Source organism: Artemia sp. Qi Xiang Cuo, chromosome 16 (assembly GCF_049724085.1).
Source record: "Artemia sp. Qi Xiang Cuo chromosome 16, ASM4972408v1, whole genome shotgun sequence".
In the NCBI taxonomy this organism is placed as follows: Eukaryota; Metazoa; Arthropoda; class Branchiopoda; order Anostraca; family Artemiidae; genus Artemia; species Artemia sp. Qi Xiang Cuo.
Genome location: NC_142809.1, coordinates 14508234 through 14532999, shown reverse-complemented (window position 1 = coordinate 14532999; position 24766 = coordinate 14508234). Strand labels below are relative to the sequence as shown.

Here is a 24766-nt window from a genome sequence, read left to right as displayed (position 1 = left end):
ATAAAATTTTACACATTTATGGGTGAAGTTTGAAAAGATTTGTTAGTCAGAAAAAGCTTTATTATTAAGATTCTAATCAGCGTGGGGGGCTGATAATTTTTTGGTGCTAAAAGAATGCTTTAAAGTCTCAAGAGGAAAATTTGAAAGAACAAACTAGTCTTCAAAAAGTTTTTAAATAAAAAAAGAGCTGATCAAATCGTAGCAGGGACATGTGCAGATCTATGCGCTTGTTGCTAGGATTCTCTTCGATTAGTATTTAATTAAAAAACAAACCCAAATGAAATTTCAAATTACCCTCGAAAGAAAGTATACAAAAAATTATAAGGTAATTAGGTTGTAGCATGGGTTTGCGCAGATCTTACTTGCATTTTGCTAAGTGTCATTTTTTTTTGCAGTGAAATAAAAATCAAACTCAAAAACAGATAAAATCAGTCTTGAAATAAAAAAATAAACAAATAATTGTATCAGGGATGTGCACAGCTCTTTCACGCATGTTGGTAGTTTTATGATAATCTACCAACTATTGTCAGAAAGTTCTGACAATAGTCGTATTATCAAAATATTAGTTAGAGTAAGCTGGAAGTGGTCAGATATTTTAAATTATCAATTTATGATAATCTGTTGAAATATGAACCAATAGTCAGTAAGGGAATTAAAATTTTAAATAATCACCAGGGGACAATATTACCTACCAGACCAAAATAATTTGCTTCAGTAATGGCCAAAAAGTGGATTATTTCGTAACAGAATAATTAACTTAATTTCAATTTCTTATATTTTTACCTCAGTTGCTTTGATGTTCTCATCGAAGTACTCAACTCTAATAGCTTCTTTCCCCTACGTTGATGCGCTTTATTGGTGGTGGTTTTATTTGTTTTTGGTTTTAATTTGGTTTTTTATCTTGTTCTTCTTGTGTTTCTCTTGTGCTGAAGACGCCTAGTTTGATACAGGCGAAATATCTGCATTGTTTTAGTTTTTCATCTTTTTCTCTATGCAGTCTCGTTTGTCGTTTTTTCATTGAGTTTTTTTTCTATCTTTGTTAATTTCTTATCAAGAACGATTAGCAATATAAATAACAAGGTTTTTTTTCTGTATTTGTTCAGTTCCCAATCCACAGGATAAAAACTGTGAGACCCATGTCACCTGTACAAGCTATGGGAAAGAAAAGTAAAGTAATGGAAACCAAGAAAGTATCTGTTGCTGACAAGAAAACGCCTGGCGCTCGACTCTTAGATTAACAATTAAGAGCCAATATCAAAGGCTATTTAGAAATTATTTTAGATTCGTAAGGGATAAGTTAGTAATTCAGGAACATTGTCAAGAGAAAATTTCTTTTCCCATTCTTTTTGGTTTTCATCTCTGCTGAAGACGCCTTATTTGATACTTGGAGAATGTTCCTGTTCTTTTTTCTCTTCTTCTTTACTGGCCTTAGGCCCGTAATGGCCCGTAATGATTACACAACGGATGTTTTTCATTTATTCCGCATTCTACCTACTAGAAGGAAATTACCAATCAGAGTAGACTAGGCAATGTATAGAAGAAGAATTAGAGCGTCTATACTCTTTTTTTTGTATATTTTTTTGTATATACTTTTTTATAATGTTAGTGGGTCAAAAATAAATTATTATTATATTAAAATGATTTAAGGAGTCATCGTGATATGTTTCAATAATATTCAATGACTCGTTTCGAATAGTATGGCCCTTACGCTTGAACGGCTAAACGAACTGATATTTTTCTAAACAAATTAATTGGAGCAGTAAATGAACAATAAAACAAAGAGGAAAGCAAAGTAAACGAAGAGTGTTTTCTTATCCATTTCATTTTATTACTATTAATCAGATGACTATCCCACACTATACAAACCTGAATAAAAGAAAAGAAAAGATAACAGTAAATTGAAAATTTACTGCAGCATATTTTATGCCCAGAGGATATTATTTTGGAATGATTGGTGTCCAAATACTTGCATAAGTTTTTCTTATCTCTATAATGGTAGTGCTTCATCGAAATTTACTTCTAAACAAGGATAAACTTTCAGGGTAAAGTTCTGCAACAATAAGTTGAAAACAAATTCAGAGGAATTAGATTTACTGAATTGAATTAAATGTCTCCTTCTGAAATGTAAAGTTTTGAAGGTTTTAATTAAATAGGATTTTCTATTTTGCAAGTCCAAGTTTTTGATGGTAGTAAATTAGAGTAAAGCTAAAACATTAATTAAAAATATATGCGGAGAAGAAAGTTAATGCAGCTGAGCTATCGTTCATCAAAAGGCACCATCTGACATCTAATAAAAACAAAATTATTAAGTTTTAGTTGATAATACAGCTTTGTTGTGTCATCTGTGTATCAACTCATGGCAAAAAAAAAAAATGTAAGTAAGAAGAGACTTGTGCTAGTAACAACCAAAACTCTAAGAAAGTGAGCTTCAAAACAAATACATACATCAAAGAATTGGCTTTTATTGGTGATTCTAAATGAGTTCGAATAAATTTAAAGTAGTCAACTAAAAGTCAAGAGCCTTAGAGGTTATCTCAAGTTTTTGAACAATGGAGAAAACATCCTCAAAAAGGGAATTGACCTTGATGAAATTACATCGTCAAATTCAGCCCATCAAAAAGCTCTCTTACATACGAGTTATCAAATCTGACCATTGGTGTCAGAATATTCAGAGAGCTTAGTCGGATGAAATTTGAGAGATTCATTCACTCTGTAAGTAGCCGAAGAGGCCAATAAAAGTAGTGATTTATGCCGTTTTATGGCAAAAAAAGCTACTTTGGCCGACCAAACGCCGAATTGGAACAGAATACAAATTCTAGAATAACCAAACCTATACAGAAACATCAAAATCATCTGTTGAGCTTCTGAAATTCACGGGATAAAATATCATACAGTGGTGAATATGCTTCTAAAAGATACACGTAGTTCATAAAAAACGAAATGGTTAACATAGACAATCAAAGCCGTAAATTAAAAGTTCTAGTGCTCATTTAAAGGTTCAAAAGGGATTAGACGCAATTCCTACGACCTTTTACACTACATCTATTCCAAAGACACTATATAAATTTTTAAAGAGACCCATTTAAGTGCCTACTATAGATACCTACAACCTGCTGAGTTACCTATTCAGTAGGGGCCTACTCCAGGCCACTTAGCACGTCCTCAGGTGGCCGAAAGGGGAACATTCGAAAAATATGTTAGCTACCTCTACTAGGAGATATAAAACCAAGGGGATACCTAGTCTCTGAGGCTCCGTAATAGAAACATTGGCACCTTCACCTAGGGGCCGTCAATACAGGCGGAGGACGAAGAAGGCCTCTCTAGTGTACACTTGGCAGGGTCGACCGATGGACACGTCCCGTGAATTACAAATCTTCTCCCAGCAATGAGTTAAATTGCATAGCTAGGCAAAACACCATCGTGGGAGGATTCTCTACAGGGAGAAAACTGTAGCAGGGTGTAGGATCCATATTTATGCACAACGGCCCCTGAATGAGATGAGTGGAGGTCGTCCAGGATGAGGTAGATTTTATCGGCTGACCAAATGCCTCTGGATACGGGATTTTTTCTAACTAAGCGCTCCTTTACAAGGATCACCTCAAACTCATGAGGTGGGTGAAGCCCACCCCAAGGACTTCAATATCTATTTTTCACCTAGCTCTAATCAAATCCTATTCCTAAATTGATTACATTGAAAATCAGAGTAACTGCCTCGGATGACTAACTTTTCTTAAGCCCCAAGACCCTTGCCTGTCCTGGCGCCAAAAATCGACTATCGTTTGAATCTCCTTGACCAAGGTGGCCTCTGTATTGCCACCTGGAATATTTTGACGTTGAATTACTCCAGAGCAAAGTAACTTTTGGAACTGAAATATTTCCGGATGTTCATTGCCGGAATAATAGAAACCCATCTAGCTGGGGATGGATCTGAATCCATTGGCGAGGGATGTTACCTTTTCTGGTCTGGTCAGCAAAATGTCAGGAGGAGTGGGATAGGGCTAGCACTCGATGGGAAGTCTAAGAAGTGTCTACTGTCATTCTGTCCTATCTCATATAAAATCGTCCGGACTCTTCACAGTCATTAGCAAGCCAAAGCGAAAGTACTTATCTGTTACGCTCCAGCGAATGAATCTGAAACTGAAACAAAAGATAATTTCTATTCGGCCAATGAACTGTCTAAAGTATTTCCCAATGATATTGTCATCAAGCTAGGCAACATCAATGCCACCGTGTGCGATAGTCACAAGTGGTGGCCACAAGTTATAGGACCTGCTGCTCCAGTTCATCTAAATGACAACGGACTAAGACTCCTACAACTTTGCAGCATTCACAACGTTGTCATCTCGAACACCCTGTTTGTCAGGGAAGAAATCCACAAATACAAGTGGTAGAGTAATGATGACCGTACCAAAAAAATGATCAATTGTATCATCATCTCTCAGATATGGAGATCATACATTAGCATTTGCAGCACTTACAGGGTACCGGATATCGGCAACACTGATTATCACCTATTATTCGCAAATGTCCGTCTACGGCTCAAAATACAGCGCACAGAGCCTAGATCCCCAAAGATCTATGTACTAAGGCTCTACAAATCTGAAGTATGTTCCAGATACGCTATTGATAGCTCGAATCATTTTGACGCCCTAATACCATTTGTTGACTCAGAAGAGGCATGGCGTTTATTTCAAAGCAATATCTCTGAGTCAGCAACATCAATTGTTTGACGAAAAAAGTGTGGGAACTATCCGTGGATCCAGGCGGACACAACCTGAATCATAGACCAGAGACGCCAGGCCAGGCTGCTTGGCGACATGATAACCTACAGAAGACTCAGCCATATCCGCAACAGGTTGATCCAGAGAGATATGAAACTCATTCTAGAAAAAAAGACAAGTGATCTGGAGGAAGCTGCCATTTAAGAGTGATGATGGGAGTCTCTACAAGTATTTTCGTGGTCTTACAGGGCATTATGCTCCTTCGCTTGGACCATTTCTGTCTGTAGACAGCCAGTAGCCCATAAAGCTGCTCATTTAAATCGATGGTAGGACCACTTCTCCAGTCTCCTAAATGCCGATGTTGTCGTGCAGACTAACAAGGACTTTCCAAGCCTAGAAAGTAGTGTCCATGAGCTGCCAGCAGAGAAAACTGAAATCTCCTAATGCTAGCAGAAATCCAGTCAGCAACAATGCGTTTTAAGAATAATAGAGCTGCAGGGTTATGTGGAATACCTGCAGAGATCTTCAAAAACGTGGGGCCAGTAATGCTACTCTGGCTACAAATTCTCTTCTCCCTAGTATGGCACAGAGAAAGGATTTTTCACCTTTGTGAAAAAGAAAGGGGAGCAAGAGCACATGGTTAAATTACAGAGGGGCTACTCTTCTCTTAGTGCCTGGAGAGCTCTTTGCAATGACTCTGCTTGAGTGCTGAAAGAATTTTCTTGAAAGAAGTGAATCCAAAAGACCTGCTTTATGCCCGGAATTTCTGCCGGTGTATAGATTTTTACAGTGCGGCAGTTGATAAAACGGATAAAAAATTCCGTAGAAAAGCTTAAACAAACTTTCTGGACTTTAAGGCTGCCTTCGATTTAGCCGACCGTAAATATCTATGGCTTATAGTCCACTCCCTCAGACTTCCATCATAATACTGTATTACTCCTCAAAAAGCTATAAGAAGAAACTGAGAGTTCCATCCAAGAGAACAGTAAGTGAAGCGCGTCATTAACCATCAAAACTGGTGTGCGACAAGGGTGTGCTGTCGTCGCAGAATTTTTTAAGTGCGTCATAGACCACATTATGACTGGAATAACTGATCGATTGCCCTTTGGTCTCCAGTTTAGAAATGAAGTCCAGACCGACATTAACTTCGCAGACGACCTTGCACTCGTTACTTACACTATGCAACAGCTGATAGACACTCTGACTGTCCTACAGGAAGAAGCTGCAAAAGTCAGGCTTAATGTAAATTGGCAAAAACAAAAATAATGGCAGTCGAGCAGCTTGTCGCAGTTATGCCTTCGAAATCCATTAGGATTTGTGAATCCCGTGTTGAAGTTGCTACTAGCTTCACAAGGCTTGGCTCCGTGATTTCGAATGATGACTCCATGAACGTGGAACTAGGCAGCCGAATTACGAATGCTTCTTCTGTGGTCAGAAGACTCAATGCCATCAGGAGATCACCCCATATCTCTAGACACACGAAAATGCGCATATATAACTCATCCGTGAGCTCAGTCCCGCTTTACGTGGCTGATGCATGGTCTCTCAAATCCACCATCTTAAGCATGATAGACGCCTGCCAGACAAAACAACTCCGTCACATCTAGGGGCACCGATGGGATAATTTTGTGAGTAATGGAAGGCTCCTTGCCCTTACTAACCAAGTTCAATTTTCAATACAATTTGTCCAGCGAACTCTCAGATGCTTTGGACAACTCCTTCGACGCCACCAACAATCCCTGCTAGAATCATTTACGATTTTGCCCCTACATTCCATGGTTGGCTACACCTAAGGGGTAGACCTCGGACCAGATGGAAGGACAACCTTCAGAAGTTCCTAAACATGGCCGACATTGCTGATGTTGAGCCCTCACTCATAGCTATAGATTAGTTTACCTGGGGGAGCAAAATTGGTATGCTCTCTACGCCACATATCAAGCGGCAGGAACCAAATCAAGTCAAGCCATTTTGTTCAAAGCAGTACAAAGGTCAAATAAATATGCCTCCAGTGTCGACATAACTCCAGACAACCTCTAGGGCAAGTGCTGTATGTTATGCAAGTTTCCCAATGCTACCACTACTACTAATGACTCACCGCAGCCCCAAGTCACCTGAAGCCTGCTAAGCTATGCACCCTCCTCCTCCATCCCGAACTACTCAAAGCCTGCCTCATTAAACCCTCCCAGGAAGTTCCTTTTTCTCTTGAATCTTTTTTATGACATCCTCTCTCCCCAAATGTTGACAACCTGCTTTCCGTTTAGCCCTAGACGGTTGGCCGAAAAAGACAATTTCGGTAATCTGCCATCCTTTTCATTATAGCCCTAGAAAGCGGGATTGAAGCACATTTTTCATGCAGCCTACTGTTTAAAATACGGTCAGTCAGCCGGATACCCAGATCAATCCACAGGCAATTTCTCTGGAAAACATCTAGCAAATGTATGAAGCCCATTCTTCAAAACCATATTTGACTGCTCTTATCACGGAAGCTTCCAATATTCTAATCTTTTGGTTTGCAGGCTTTTCTTCCTATCTTTCCAATTTTTTTTCAACTGTAAGAAAACACCCTGCGCTTTGGCTATTCTATTTTTAACCTGATCAATCTTTTCGCTTCCCGACGTCACCTTTTCATCTTCACTTTATTCCAAGCATTAGCGACTTAGTCTTCTTAACATTAACTTTGAAACGTATTCTAGCAACCTGAACACGCAAAACCTCTAAAATTTCATTTATTTTGCCCACACTTTCTTTTCGGAAGCTTAAATCAACAGCCAGTATACTTAAATCATAAAGTCCATGAAACTTTTTCCTCCCAATTTAATTCTGTGTTCTCTCATTGACTTTCCTGCGCTTCTTAACACAAAGTCCATCAAAGTGATCGGTCTAAAGCGAGATAGAACATAACCCAGTATAACTTCAGATTTAATCTGAAACCAGCTGCTAGCTTCATTTCCTACCTTAACTGCAGCAATGTTCTCCTCGTATATAGCGCTAATCACTTTTATGTATTTGTTTGGTATACCGTAAAAAGAAAAGACCTTTGCTAAAGCTCTTCTATCAACAAAATCAAACGCCTGCTCATAATCTATAAAACTTAGGACTGATAGGTGTTTGATAACTAAGACACTTCTCAATTATTAACCTAAGAGTGAAAATTTGGATGACAAATCCTCTACCCTTTCAAAAACCACACTGTTCTTCTCTTATAACTTTGTCTACATCATCTCTCAGTCTAACAAATGTCATATTACTAAGTAATTTGCTACCTACAGAGAAAAGGCTAATGCCTCGATAATTACGACGCTCACTCTTATCACCTTTCTTATACAGTGGTTTAATTAGAGTTTCCCTAAAATCGCTAGGTACTTCTTCTTTTTCAAAAATCATATTCATAATCTTCAGTAACTTATTTCTAACCTCAGTGCCACCCTAATTATGTATCTCATTTACCACGCTATCATTATCTGGGGCCCTATAATTTTTTTAATCTTTTAGTACTGTCGGTAACTCCTCCTCACAAAACAGCTCTTCCTTCACATCCAAGGAACAACATACTTTTTCATTATCTAAGAGTATTCATTCGAATGAAAATGCATAGGTCTAGTGCTCTCTTTAAGTAACAAAAGACATTAAGTGACGAGAATTCTTAAATTTTCGACAGCAAACAAGTGGCTTTGACCCTAACGGTTTCAAAGTGCATCGAAAAAAAAAATTCAAAGAACTATCTTAGCGACCGAGAGCTATCATGGTTTCAGAGACCATAGTGGTGTACGGTTCACCATTCGTCGCTAACAGATATGCAGTTAATAAGAAATGAACCGTCATTAAAGACCGTTGCTTCAAATAAAAATAATGAATGTACAGTGTCACATAATACAAACTATCTAATAGGGTGCTGACCAGCAGTTTTTGGGTCTTTGGAAAAGTGTTTATATCAGATAGTTTCAAGCATTCTCCAAGAGGTACTTCAGATGAAAAAGATCGTCGTTGAGGTTCATAACCGTTGACATTTCAATTTCGTTGATCCATTTTGTTTTGGGAATCTTGTTAATGTCTATTCAATTTTATTGATTTTTAATGTGAGCCTAATTTAATCTTTAAATCTTATTACAATCCTGTATAGTATGATATTTGCAAGATAAATAATGATATTCCGAGACAAAAGCCTGTAAGTCAAGGCCGTACCCAAGATTTTTTTTTTGGAGTGTTTTACTAAAAAAAAAATTTTGAGGGCGGTGATTGCATAAAAAAAATCAAAATCGCAAACAAAATTTGTTTATGTCCATTTTTGTTACGTTTTTACGCGTCAGACAAACATTGCGGGGGGGGTTCAGCCCCCCACCCCTGGATACGGCCTTGCTGTAAGTTAAATAAATATAAGCAGTAATAATCAGTAATTTTAAAAGAAGTGCCATTTAATAACTTATAAATGTGTAAATAGGATAAAAATAAATAATGCTTACAACAATGTTGACTCCTGGCAGATTAAATCCTTTAGTGCGATCAGTTAGAAGTTCTTCTCCAGGGATAAATCTAAAAATTTCTTCATTTCCTTTGTACCATTTAAGTGAATACAGACCTTCATCATCCAAGTCATACTGACATTCAAGAAGAGCATCTTTTCCATTTAAAACGATCGAAGGGACTATGATATCCACTAGCAATTTCACAGCATTTGTGAAAAGAACTGAAAAGTAAAGTAGGCTTGAGGATTTCTGTTGATAGTTCATCTATCAACTTCTTTTTTTTTAGCAAATAAAGTTGTTCATCGTAAAAATAAATAGTACAAAATTGATAATTTATATAAGACTCTCAAAGGGACTATTATGTCCATTAGCAATTTTACAGAGTTTTTGGAAATATATAATACTGATTAAAAATAAAAACTCCAAAAAAGACAAAATAAATCAACCTAAACATTCTTTTTTTGATAAACGGTGACAATCAACTTCTAATATCAACTTGAAATTACATAGTATTTACGAAAAAAACTAAAAAAAGCAGTAATAAGGGTGTCTTTTAATTTTTTCCATAAAAGTGACATATTCAGTATAGTCTCTTATTGACCGGTATTCCAGAACATCAATTTGCTCAGGGCAACAAAAACAGTAATATAAGAGTAAACCTCGTGGATAGAAACCATAACTGTAAAAAAAAGGCAATTTTGCTAAACAAACCGATAATTTTCATAACACCATTAAAGGGACAAAAAAACTAGAAATTTCTTAGGATCCAAGAAAAAGAATGAAAAAGAACAACAGTGTTAGGGATTCTGTAACATTCTGAATATAAGAGAAATTTTACGTGTCGTCTCTTTTTTGGGCTGATATTTCCCCGAATCAAGTCGTTCATACGATAGTATGAAAGCAACCCAAATTGAAATGAAGATATGCTGAGTTTAAAAGATGGAGCTGTTCGGGTGTTGTGAGATAGTTTTGTAGTTTCCATTTTATCATGATCTACTCCCTTAGTCCCCATCCCTGGAAAGAAAACCCTGCTTGTGTAACCACATAGTGGCTTCAGGTTATGATATTGCCTAATCAGAACTTTGACTACAAAAAGCGAAGCAGGTGCCCTTGAAGATATTATAGATTAGTTAAAAGCACAGTATTGAACATGATTTGGATTCATAGGCATTTATTCAGGATCCCGTTTGTTTCGGTGGAATTTACTTGTGCTTAATGATCTTTTCCTAGTAATAATATTTACTGTAGGCGGCCTTCCCTACTGTAGTTTAATATCTGTAGATCAAGGAGGCACACTTGTGCCTCTTTAAAGAGGCGACCCACCACAATGTTAAGCAATTTCCGGTCCTAGCGGTCACAGAAAGACAGCGGTGATCGCATTTTGTAGCCCAAGCTCCAACTAAGAAACGTGCAGAATTTCACCCCCCTCCCTCCGACTTTATCTTCATGGGTAAAAGTGGGCCAGAAGTTTCGACCCTCCGACCACAGTTCCCATTTAACGTTGTCCGATTGGGCTGAAATTTAAAGGTTAAGCTTTCCTAAGGCCCGGGAGCTTATCCTCGAAATTTCAGCTCAATCCGATCCCTTCTTCCCTGTTTTCCAAAAAACCAACATAGCCACTTAATGTTCATTTCTCTTTTTTTTTTATTAGCCACGCCTACAGGCCACAGTTGAATTGAAGTTATTAAGTATTTTACAATAGGCTGTATAGGTTGCATCAAGACGCTGGGTAACTGTAGGACAGAGAAAAGTCAAGACAGATAGTCCAAGTAATTGAGAGGCAAATGTATAAATGGCTGGGGTACGGGTAAATGGCAGGAGTATGCATGGACTCTCTTATTGGACACATACTTGTCAGGTTAGTTTTAGGAAAGGCATGCCTGCCTAGAGTCTTAGGCATGCTGATCAAGAATTCAAAAAGAGGCAAACAAGGCACACCCGCCTATGGTCTTAAGAAGGTTGACCAATAATTTAAAATTGACATAGGACCATAAATTTGCTTGAAATAATAGGCAAACAATCGTTTGAAGCCATCTTTATCTTTCAAATAGTACCTATTTGTTGCCTAAGGTTAGCCCTACATTCTGAAAAAAATTTGAATTTTTCACAAATTTTTAAAATTTTTGGGTTACTTGCCTGAGACTCTGGCCGGGTGGGCGCCCTCAAATATTGTCCCAAATTCCTCTCTCAATTTAGCACTTGTTCACGAATGCCCAGCGTCTCCAATCACTTTCCCAATAGTATCTATTCATTGCCTCAGCTCAGTTCAATAATCTGAGCCAATTTCCACTTTTTCAAGTTTAGGGTCACTTGCCTGAGACTCTGGGCAGGTTGAATGAGGACTCATTCGAAGCGGAATTCAACCTGTTAGGGCCTTTTGATATTTTCAGACCGAAAAAATTATCCCCCGAATTTACATTTACGAAAAACCTCGTTTTCCTATAAGAGTCCAGGTTAATTTTTCCCACCACAGCCCCCCTTTAACGTTGTCTGATCGGGCTGAAATTTAGAGGATAAGCTTTTCTGGGACCTGGGAGCTTATCCTCAAAATTTCAGCTCAATCCGATCCTTTCTTCCCTATTTTCAAAAATCCAAATATCAAGTTTTGTGGGGGTTTGCTTACGTCAAAAATAGATACGAGAGACTAAAATAAGTGTCTCTGTGGTACAATGCTCGCTGTTCCTGACTGTCAGGCGGAAGATCCGGGTTCGATTCCCTGTCAGATAAAATTTTTTTTATACTGAATTTAAAGTTTAGAAAAGAAACTCAGTTTCTTTTTTAAATTATTTGAAAAAAAACTTCGTTTCCTAAAGAGTTAAATAAGTAATAAACTGTACAAAAACGTGCAGAAATTATTTGAAAAAAACTACGTTTTCTAAAGAGTTAAAGAGGCTGAGTCACAAGTTCGAACCTTAAAACGTACAGGGATTAGGAAGTACAGTTGGGGGGCTGCCGTCCCCCAAACCACCGCTTCCGTATATGAAAGGGGCTGTGCCCTCCTCAACGCCTCGCTCTTTACGCTAAAGTTTTTATTGTTTAAAAAAAAAGTTGTAAGAAAGTCAAACTTTAGCGTAAAGAGCGAGGCGTTGAGGAGGGCACAGCCCCTTTCATATATGGAAGCGGGGTTTGGGGGGTGGCAGCCCCCCAACTGCACCTCCTAATCCCTGTACGTTTTAAGGTTTGAACTTGTGACTCAGCCTCTTTAACTCTTTAGAAAACGTAGTTTTTTTCAAATATATGAATATATGATGAGTTAGAGGTAATAGGCTTGAGATTACTTTTGCAGGATGTCGTCTCCTGTTAATAAAAAGCATTGCCAAGTGTAGAAAATCATATTATGACCAAGATAGGCCAAAAATTGCAAAAAAAACTCCATTCAACTAGAGATCTTAAGGACTTGTTGATTTCGTGTTCTAAGCCGGATTTAGCGCAATGTGTACCCTTGAGAAAAAGTATTAGTCCTTGACCTGGACAAGTGGCACCCATTGCTTTTCTTTACGCCATAAAAATTTTAATAATATCAGCAATACAAATAGGCTATTATTACTTGGAAAGTTTCAACGTTAAATAACAAAGGCACATTCACGTTTTGACTGACAAATTCAAACGTTTTGCACTGAACTTATCAGGAGTTTCAGAAATTCATTTCCCAAAATTAGGAAAATGTAGGTAGGATGAAAGGAAGATAAGAAGGATGGAGCACATTGGCAGGGAGTCAGGCTTATGATGAATGATAAAGCTTTGAATTCGTACTTAGATTAGGAAACCAAAAAGAACTGTATTGTAGTTGCTAACATTATGACCAGAATCTGCAAGGTGAGTCCTACTGGCAAATTCCCTTGCAGAGCCGACCTACCAAGATAGCAGTAATCCAAATATATTTCAAAAATTATAACATGAACAAATAGACATCATCCCAGGCATAAATATGACATTTTTATTAAGAGAATTTAAGTCCCATGCTGGTAGAAATATGGATAGTTGATATCCTTGCGTAGATAAATTTGGAGTAGAAATTGAAAATAGCAACGGTTTTATACTGGTCCAATTTTTATGGAATACAAACCTAATCATAACAAATACGGTGTTTCGTTTTAGAATGGCACTTAAGTTAATAGGCTCACATGATAATTATGTTATTGTAAATCAGAGACTTACAATTTGATACAAGACAATAAGGGTACACAGGAATGATGCTGTAAAAGTTAAAAGTAAAGGCCACAATCGTGCTTAGGATTAATCTAAAGCTGAGGTTTAGAAATAGTAAATACCTTCAGTATAGTTAAAATATTAGTAGACTCCAGGATGAGAATTTGAGAGGAACTTTCAAGAAAAAGTTGACTATGAATATGGCGAGTTTATAATCTGACAATTTGTAAAATGGACTTAATAATTTTTGGAAAATTGTTTTTGAAGTAGCATAAGGTGTCTTACGGAGGAAAACTAGAAACATAGCTTAAAAGTTTTGGCGAAAACCTTTAAGCTTCGTACTAAAACGGGGGGAGGGGGAGGAGGCTGTACAGCAAACTTTTGTGTGATACATAAAATGAGAATAAGAAAAAATGTAGGTAAGTAAAGAAGACAATAGAACATGAATTAAGGAGATGTGAAAAGGAGATAAAGTAGAAAATTAACAAGCATTTGGAAGACTGGAGCTTGAAAACTTTGCGGTAGGGTTCTCTGATAATAATGTATCTAATAAAGGTATTTTCAACAAGACCGCTTGCTTGTTTGGGGGTGTTTCCCGTTTTTTCAAAAATTAGGCTAATTATCTCAGATTTTTGGTTTTGGGTGGGTAACCATAAACTGAAAGAATTTTATGTATTAAGAATCAGAGGCAGAGCTGTAGCGTTTCCTATATTAAAGGCAATACGGTTCCAATTTTTTATTATTATTAATTAAAAAAAATTTTCCACAAAATAAGTTTTTCAAATAAAATTAAAGAACTACATTAAACAAAAAATGAGCAAAAATAAAATCAAATAATCTACCAATTGTGAAACTACCATAAATCAGCATCGATAAATAAATCGAAACCAAAACGAACAGAAATTACTATTATTAACCGAGTCAAACTCAAAACAAGAGAAATTAACATAAGTTGGGCTTAAAACCCCTATGCCTTCCCAAGGCCAGAACATAATTTGCACTTTACTGAAAAAAAAGCAAATAAATGTGCAATGTCAGTTTAATATACGTATACTGATATTTAGTAATCAAAATGTTAATATTATTTGATTTATTAAAGTTATAAAAGTAAAAACAATTATATTTTTCAGTTTTTGAAGTTTTTACGGCAACTCTATCATTAAAAACCTTATATGCCCCCAGGGCATAACTTACAACCTTTGCCTTGGAGCCTCTGGGGGGTTTGTCATCGTTAAATACATATTTTCCAGAACTTTCAACCACGTTGAACAAAATGGCTATCTCTAAGCTTTGATTGAATATGTTTGGGGAAATGGTGGACGTGAGAGGAGGGTTAATTACTCTCCACTCAATTTCGACTATTAAAAAGGGTAATTTCAATTTCCAATCAAATGAGCCCCTTTTGAAATTTCTACAACAACTTTCTATATAAACCTTATATGCCCCCAGGGCATAACTTACAACCCTTGCACTGAGTGCTCTGCGGGGGTAATCATCCTAAAAGACCTAATTTCCAGAACTTTCAGCTACGTCGAACGAAATGTATATCTCAAAATTTTGATTGGATGTATTTGGGGAAATGCTGGGCGTGAGATGGGGGTTAGTTGCCCTTCAATCACTTTCGACTATTAAAAGGGCACTAGCCCTTTCAATTTTTAATCGAATGAGCCCTTTTTGATGTCTTTACAACACCGCTTTCTATAAAAACCTGACATGCTCCCATGCCATAACTTACAACCCTTGCCCTGAGGGTTGTTGGGGAGGGGGGATGGGTTTTCATCCTTAAAGACCTAATTTCCAAAATTTTCAACTGCGTTGAACAAAATGGCAATCTAAAAATTTTGATTGGATGTGTTTGAGAAAAAGCTGGGCGAGAGAGGGGGGCTAGTTGCCCTCAAATCACTTTCGACTACTAAGTAGGGCACCAGACCTTTGAATTTCCAATCGAATGAGCCCTTTTTCAAGTTTCTACGACAGAGATTTCAATAACAACTTATACGCCCCCAGGGCATAACTTATAACCCTTGCTCTTAATACTGTGGGGGGAGTGTCCTGCTCAAAGGTATAATTTCCTGAACTTTAACTGCGTGGGACAAAATGGCTATCTCCAAATTTTGATTGGATATGTTTGGGGAAATGGTGGGCGTGGAAGGGGTGTTAGTTGCCTTCCAATTACTTTCGACTATTAAAAAGAGAACTAGCCATTTCAATTTGTAATCGAATGAGCCCTTTTTGAAGTTTCTGCGACAACACGTTCTATAAAAACTTTGTATGCCCCCAGGGCATAATTTACAACCCTTGTCCTGAGGGCTGTGAGGGGGTTGTCATCCTCTGAGACCTAATTTACAGAACTTAAAACTACGTTGAATAAAATGGCTATCTCAAAATTTTGATTGAATGTGTTTGGGGAAAAGGTGGGCGTGAGAGGGGTTAGGTGTCCTCCAATCACTTTCGACTATTAAAAAGGGCACTAGCCCTTTCAATTTCCAATCGAATGAGCCTTTTTTGAAGTTTCTACAACAACGCCTTCTATAAAAACCTTATATGCACCCAGGGCAAAACTTACAACCCTTGCCCCGAGGGTTTTGGGGGAGAGTCCTCCTGAAAAAGATATTTTCTATCTGGAAATCAACTACGGTGAACAAAATGGCTATCTCACAATTTTGATTGGATGTGTTTGGGGGAATGCTGGGCGTGGGGGGGGGGGGCTAGTTGCCCTCCAATCACTTTCGACTATTACAAAAGGCACTAGCCCTTGGAATTTCCAATCGATACCTTCTATAAAAACCTTATAAGCCCCCCAGGGCATAACTTAAAACTCTTGTTCCTAGGGTTTTGGAGGAGTGTCCTCCTCAAAAAGATATTTTCTATCCTGAAATCAACTACGCTGAACAAAATGGCTATCTCAAAATTTTGATTGGATGTCATTGGGGGAATGATGGGTGTTGGGGGGGGGGCTAGTTGCCCTCCAATCACTTTCGACTATTAAAAAGGGCACTAGCCCTTGCAATTTCCAATGGAATGAGCCTTTTTTGAAGTTTCTACGACGATACCTTCTATAAAAACCTTATAAGCCCCCAGGGCATAACTTAAAACCCTTGTTCCGAGGGTTGCCTTCTAATCACTTTTGATTATTAAAAAGGCACAAGCCACTCCAATTTCCAATCAAATGAGCCTTTTTTGAAGTTTCTACGACAATGCCTTCTATAAAAACCTTATATGCACCCAGGGCATAACTTACAACCCTTGCCCCGAGTGTTTTGGGGGAGTGTCCTCCTCAAAAAGATATTTTCCTTCCAATCGGATTGGGGGGCTAGTTGCCCTCCAATCACTTTCGACTATTAAAAAGGGCACTAGCCTTTGGAATTTCCAATGGAATGAGCCTTTTTCGAAGTTTCTACGACGATACCTTCTATAAAAACCTTATAAGCCCCCAGGGCATAACTTAAAACCCTTGTTCCGAGGGTAGCCCTCCAATCACTTTTGATTATTAAAAAGGCACAAGCCACTCCAATTTCCAATCAAATGAGCCTTTTTTTGAAGTTTCTACGATAACGCCTTCTATAAAAACCTTATATGCAACCAGGTCATAACTTACAACCCTTGCCCCGAGGGTTTTGGGGGAGTTTCCTCCTCAAAAAAATATTTTCTATTTGGAAATCAACTACGCTGAACACAATGGCTATTTCAAAATTTTGTTTGAATGTGTGCGGGGGAATAATGGGCTTGGGGGGGGCTAGTTGCCCTCCAATCACTTTCGACTATTGATTTCCAGATTAAAAATATATTTTTGAGGAGGACACTCCTCCCACAGCCCTCAGGACAAGGGTTGTAAGTTGTTCCCTAGGGGCATATAAGTTTTTATAGAAAGTGTTGTCGTAGAACCTTCAAAAAAGGGCTCATTCGATTAGAAATTCAAAGGGCTAGTGCCGTTTTTAATAGTCAAAAGTGATTGGAGGGCAACTAACCCACCTCTCACGCCCACCTTTTCCCCAAACACATCCAATCAAAATTTTGAGATAGCCATTTTGTTCAGCGTAGTTGAAATTTCTGGAGATTAGGTCTTTGAGGATGACAATCCCCCCCCCTCACAGCCCTCAGGGCAAGGGTTGTAAGTTATGCCCTGGGGGCAAATAAGATTTTTATAGAAAGCGTTGTCGAAGAAACTTCAAAAAGGGCTCATTCGATCAGAAATTTAAATTGCTAGTACCCTTTTTAATAGTCAAAAGCGATTGGAAGACAACTAACACGCTTTCAACACCCACCATTTCCCAAGACATATTTAATCAAAACTTTGAGATAACCATTTTATTCAACGTAGTTAAAAGTTCTGGAAATTATATCTTTGAGCAGGACATTCCCCCCCCCCCCCATATTCTTCAAGGCAAGGGTTATAAGTTATGCCCTGGGGTCCTATATGGTTCTTATGGAAGGAATGCTCGTACAAACTTCAGAGTGGGCTCATTTGATTGAAAATTGAAAGTTCTAGTTCACGTTTTAAGCGTTAAAAGATATTGGAGGGTAACCAGCCCCCCCCCCCTTCCCGCCCTTTATTCCCAAATGAATCCGATCAAATATTTAAGATAGCCATTTTGTTAAAAATAGTTCAATGATCACATAACAAAAACTCCGGTGTTGACACAAACCCAAAGGGCCCGGGGCAGGCGTTGTAAGTAATTCCCTGGGGTGATATATGGGTCTTATGGAAGGAATTCTCGAATAAACTTTAAAGAGGGCTCATTTGAGTGAAAATTGAAAGATCTATTTCACTTTTTAAGAATCAACACATATCGGAGGGTAACAGCCCCCCACCCTTGCTTCCTAAATGCATAACCTAATTTCCAAAATTTTCAACTGCGTTGAATAAAATGGCTATCTAAAAATTTTGATTGGATGTGTTTGGGGAAAAGCTGGGCGAGAAAGGGGGCTAGTTGCCCTCAAATCACTTTCGACCATTAAGTAGAGCACTAGACCTTTGAATTTCCAATCGAATGAGCCCTTATTCAAGTTTTTACGACAGATATTTCAATAACAACTTATGCGCCCCCAGGGCATAACTTATAACCCTTGCCCTGAATACTGTGGGGGGAGTGTCCTGTTCAAAGGTATAATATCCTGAACTTTAACTGCGTGGGACAAAATGGCTATCTCCAAATTTTGATTGGATGTGTTTGGGGAAATGGTGGGCGTGGAAGGGGTGCTAGTTGCTTTCCAATTACTTTCGACTATTAAAAAGGGCACTAGCCCTTGGAATTTCCAATCGATACCTTCTATAAAAACCTTATAAGCCCCCAAAAACTATAAAAACTTTATATGCCCCCAGGGCATAATTTACAACCCTTGTCCTGAGGGCTCTGAGGGGGTTGTCATCCTCAGAGACCTAATTTACAGAACTTAAAACGACTTTGAATAAAATGGCTATCTCAAAATTTTGATTGAATGTGTTTGGGGAAAAAGGGGCGTGAGAGGGGGATTAGTTGCCCTCCAATCACTTTCGACTATTAAAAAGGGCACTAGCCCTTTGAATTTCCAAACGAATGAGCCTTTTTTGAAGTTTCTACAACAACGCCTTCTATAAAAACCTTATATGCACCCAGGGCAAAACTTACAACCCTTGCCCCGAGGGTTTTGGGGGAGAGTCCTCCTGAAAAACATATTTTCTATCTGGAAATCAACTACGCAGAACAAAATGGCAATCTCACAATTTTTATTGAATGTGTTGGGAGGAATGATGAGCGTGGGGGGGGGGGGACTAGTTCCCCTCCAAACACTTTCGACTATTAAAAAGGGTACTAGCCCTTGGAATTTCCAATCGATACCTTCTATAAAATTCTTATAAGCCCCCAAGGGCATAACTTAAAACCCTTGTTCCTAGGGTTTTGGGGGAGTGTCCTCCTCAAAAAGATAATTTCTATCTGGAAATCAACTACGCTGAACGAAATGGCTATCTCAAAATTTTGATTGGATGTCATTGGGGGAATGATGAGCGTTGGGGGGGGGGGGCTAGTTGCCCTCCAATCACTTTCGACTATTAAAAAGGGCACTAGCCCTTGGAATTTCCAACGGAATGAGCCTTTTTTTAAGTTTCTACGACGATACCTTCTATAAAAACCTTATAAGCCCCCATGGCATAACTTAAAACCCTTGTTCCGAGGGTCGCCCTCCAATCACTTTTGATTATTAAAAAGGCACAAGCCACTCTAATTTCCAATCAAAGGAGCCTTTTTTGAAGTTTTTACGACAACGCCTTCCTTAAAAACCTTATATGCACCCAGGGCATAACTTAAAACCCTTGCCCCGAATGTTTTGGGGGAGTGTCCTCCTCAAAAAGATATTTTCTATCTGAAAATCAACGACGCTTAACAAAATGGCTACCTCAAAATTTTGATTGGATGTGTTTGGGGGAATGATCGGCGTGGGGGGGGGCGGCTAGATGCCCTCCAATCACTTTTGACTATTAAAAAGGGCACTAGCCCTTGGAATTTCCAATCGAATGAGCATTTTTGAAGTATTTACGACAATGCCTTCTATAAAAACCTTATAGGCCCCCAGGGCATAACTTAAAACCCTTGTTCCGAGGGTTTTGGGGGAGTGTCCTCCTCAAAAAGATATTTTCTATTTGGAAATCAACTACGCTGAACAAAATGGCTATCTCAAAATTATGATTGGATGTATTTGGGGGAATGATGGGCGTGGGGGGGGCTTGTTGCCCTCCAATCACTTTCGACTATTAAAAAGGGCACTAGCCCTTGGAATTTCCAATTGAATGAGCCTTTTTTGAAGTTTCTACGACAATGCCTTCTATAAAAACCTTATAAGCCCCCAGGGCATAACTTAAAACCCTTGTTCCGAGGGTTTTGGGGGAGTGTCCTCCTCAAAAAGGGGAAATGATGGGTGTTGGGGGGGGGGGCTATTTGCCCACCAATCACTTTTAACTATTAAAAAGGCACTAGCCACTCCAATTTCCAATCAAATGAGCCCTTTTGAAGTTTCTACGGCAACTCCTTCGATACGAAGGGCCCGGGTATGGAGAAGAAGAAAAAGAAAAACAAATAATACATTGTGCCCACATCGTTCTTTACTTAGGCAGCGATATCGCGCTGCCTATGATTTATTATTATTATTTCCCAGAGGCACTTCAGATGAAAGGGGTCATCGTATAAACTTCAAAGGGGACTCCTTCGATTGAGAACCTAGAGTTCTAGTGCCACTTTGAAGGGTCAAAAGTGATTGGAAGGCAACTAACACCCCTTCCACGCACACAATTTCCCCAAACACATCCAATTAAAATTTTGAGATAGCCATTTTGTTCCACGTAGTTGATTTCCAGATTAAAAATATATTTTTGAGGAGGACACTCCCCCCACAGCCCTCAGGACAAGGGTTGTAAGTTGTTCCCTAGGGGCTTATAAATTTTTATAGAAAGTTTTGTCGTAGAAACTTCAAAAAGGGCTCATTCGATTGTAAACTCAAAGGGCTAGTGCCCTTTTTAATAGTCAAAAGTGGTTGGAGGGCAACTAACCCCCCTCTCACGCCCACCTTTTCCTCAAACACATCCAATCAAAATTTTGAGATAGCCCTTTTGTTCAGCGTATTTGAAATTTCTGGAAATGAGGTCTTTGAGGATGAAAATCCCCCCCTTCCCTCACAGCCCTCAGGGCAAGGGTTTTAAGTTATGCCCTGGGGGCAAATAAGATTCTTATAGAAAGCGTTGTCGTAGAAACTTCGAAAAGGGCTCATTCGATCAGAAATTTAAATTGCTAGTACCCTTTTTAATAGTCAAAAGCGATTGGAAGACAACTAACACGCTTTCAACACCCACCATTTCCCCAGACATATTTAATCAAAACTTTGAGATAACCATTTTATTCAACGTAGTTAAAAGTTCTGGAAATTATATCTTTGAGCAGGACATTCCCCCCCATAGTCTTCAAGGCAAGGGTTATAAGTTATGCCCGGGGCAGGCGTTGTATATAATTCCCTGGGGTGATATATGGGTCTTATGGAAGGAATTCTCGAATAAACTTCAAAGAGGGCTCATTTGAGTGGAAATTGAAAGATCTAGTTCACTTTTTAAGAATCAACAGATATCGGAGGGTAACAGCCCCCCGCTCTTGCTTCCTAAATGCATCCGATAAAAGTTTTGAGACAGCTTTTTTGTTAAAAATAGTATCATATAACAAAAACTTCAGAGAGGGCTTATTTGATTAGAAAATGAAAGTTCGAATTGACTTTTTAAGAGATTCGAGGGAAACTAGTCCCCCCTTCCCTTCTTTTTTCAAACCCATCTGATGAAATTTTTGAGATAGACACTTTATTAAAAATAGTTTAAAGGTCGGATAAGAAAAACTCCGCTGTCAATACAACCCCCCAGGGCCCGGGGGAAGGCGTTCTAAGTTGTGCCCTGAAGGCAAGTATGGTTCTTATGAAAGGGATGCTCGTATAAACTTCATAGAGGGTTCATTTGATTGGAAATTGAGCTCTAGTTCACTTTTTAGAGTCAAGAGATTGAAGGGCAACTAGCACCCCGCGCGCCCTTTTTTCCCCTAACCCATCCGCTGAAAGGCGTATATGGTTCTTATGAAAGGGATACTTGTATAAACTTCAGAGAGGGCTCATTTGATTGGAAATTGAAAGTTCTAGTTCAATTTTTAGGAGTCAAAAGATATCTGAGGGCAACTAGCCCCTCCCCCCTCCACACCCTTTTTACCCCAAACCCATAATTATAGATACATGAAAATGATTGGATTTATACGCTGATTCAAAATACATAAATTTCCTTAGGTTTAATGTTATCCGTCAAAAGCTAAAACCTTGAGAATATTAAGCCCTTTAGAAGAAAAAAAAAATCTTTAGTTATTAAGAAATTTCAACGACCATCCGGTTTCAGAATTCCTATCAAGTCGAACAATAAAGCAAAAACGATAACAACTACAAGATACATTAGACATTCATACCAACAAAGACAAATACTTGGGCATGCAAACACCAATCCAGACATGCATACAAATAGAATCAGTCAAACAAACAGATAAATAAAGACACTTTAGACATTTAGACCATAATATAAAATTAATTTGACTTTCAAACAGAAACTCAGACCTGCAAACACATATAATCATACACACAAACAGAGACAGACAGACACTTTAGACATTAAAACCAGCATATAAAAATTCTTAGACTTGTAAACACCCACCCAGACATCCAAACAAAAAGAATCAGACACACAAACAGAGAAAAACAGACACTTTAGACATTCAAACCAACAAAGACAAATTCTCGGACTTGCAAACATCAACCCAGACATGCAAATAAATAGAATCAGACACACAAACAGAGAAAGACAGACACTTTAGACATTCAAACCAACACAGACAAATTCTTGGACTTTCAAACATCAACCCAGACATGCAAACAAATAAAATCAGACATGTGAAAAGAGAAAGACAGACACTTTAGACATTCAAACCAACAAAGACAAATTATTGGACTTGCAAACATCAGTCGAGACATGCAAAAAAATAGAATCAGACACACAAACAGAGAAAGACAGACACTTTAGACATTCAAACCCACAAATACAAATTCTCGGACTTGCAAACACCAACCCAGACAGCCCTTGAGGCAGATCCCATTTATTTTCGATTCTGAGTATTTTTGGTTTTCCCTCCAATATTGACTCCCCTCTCCTGCCCTCAGAAATGGGGGAACAAAGGGCCCCTGAACCTTCCCCTTGAGGCAGATCTCATTTATTTTCGATTCTGAGTATTTTTGGTTTTCCCTCCAAAATTGACCCCCCCTCCCTTGTCCTCAGAAATGGCGGAAGGAGGGGCCTCTGAGCCTTGCCCTTGAGGCAGATCTCATTTATTTTCGATTCTGAGTATTTTTGGTTTTCCCTCCAAAATTGACCCTCCAAAATTTTAAATTGACAATACTTTTCAAACATCACTTGTGTATTATACAGACCACATCGGAGAGGTAAAGCTAGGTCAAGTCACAATGTCATTCTATCGTCGTATGCCATTTTCATAGACTGATGTTGTTTCAAATTTATAACAAATTACCTGAGTTAACAACTCCTTCGGGGTTACCTTAACTGGTAATCAGTTTAATCCTTTTTTTTCTCCACCTTCATACAATCCAATCACTAATTAGAATCATTCACACTGCTATTATTCAAAACATTAATTAATATCGTTCATAGTGTCCAATTTGCGAATTCCTTATCTATAATACACTTTTTGAAAGAGTTATTCAAACTGTGAAATGCTACAACACGACAGTCTATTTCATAGGCAAAATATTTGAATTCCTTTTATTCAAACCCAATCACCTATCAAGTTATCAAAAAATATTTGAATATATTAAGTTATAGGCAATACTGGTTTAGAAAAACTAGAATAGTGACATAATTTCACTTTATCGACCTTCAAATTCCATTTAGGTTGCCGTGACCAGAAGTATAAGGCCATGTGAGGGAGTTCTGAATCTCTTTGAATAGGTGTAGAGGCGTACGCAAATAACATAGAGATTCCTAGGGCCGTACGCAAATAGCATGGTCCTATGGCAGTACGCAAATAGCATAGTCCTAGTGCCGTACGCAAATAGCAAGGAGATTGCTAGGGCGGTACGCAAATCCAGACGAAGCATACTACTCAGGTTGTCAAAAGACGCATCAGAAATATTTGTGCGAGAAACAAAAGCTTTCTACGTTGAAAGCTTTCTTCGCTTTCTACGTAATAATAAATAATAAACATATCAGGAACGGTTTAGGGTACTAAGTTTGAACTTTCAGAGAGGCTAACGGGATTAACGTTAAACTTTAAGCCAATATTGAGGGGGGATGTTGAATATTATATGAATTCCACTAATACTATATCCGCTACTCTGCGACTAATGCAACTATTACTACTTCTACTACTACTACTTCTACGAAAAATACTGTGACAGCAACAGTGACTACTTTTTGGCTGTAAGTGAGACTAATAGTAACGACAAATACAACTACTTACTACTAAGCCTGCGACTACTTACAACTGAAAATACTTTCAACACTGACAGCAACTACTTGTGACTTCGACTGCTCACGACTGTGACTACTTGTAATTTAGGCTACTTGCGACTGTGACTGCTTACAGTTCCAACCAGTTGCAACTGCGACTGCAACTACTTGTGACTCTGACTGCTTGTAACTGTGACTGTAACTACTTACACTCAAAATCCACGGTTATTTTTTTTTTTTTTTTTTTAGTAAAGTGCAAATTATGTACTTGTCATGAGAACGCATGGGGGATGTCAGCCCAACTCCTTTTAGTTTTTGCTCGTTTTGAGTTTGACTTGGTTATCTATTGCAATTTCTGTCCATTTTGGGGCTTCGTTTGTTTATTAATGGTGATTTGTGAGTAGTAAGGCCACAATTACTTGAAAATA

General features: G+C 38.4%; 1 protein-coding gene across 1 annotated transcript in view; it reads right to left on the bottom strand.

Annotated features, from left to right (window-relative positions):
- LOC148942604 (cell adhesion molecule 2-like) overlaps positions 1-24766 on the bottom strand; it is a 179136-nt gene that overhangs the window by 42251 nt on the left and 112119 nt on the right. Inside the window, exon 3 of the mRNA XM_089102314.1 lies at positions 9182-9405. Coding sequence (XP_088958440.1) covers positions 9182-9405 — 224 coding nt within the window. The remainder of the gene's footprint in view (positions 1-9181; positions 9406-24766) is intronic.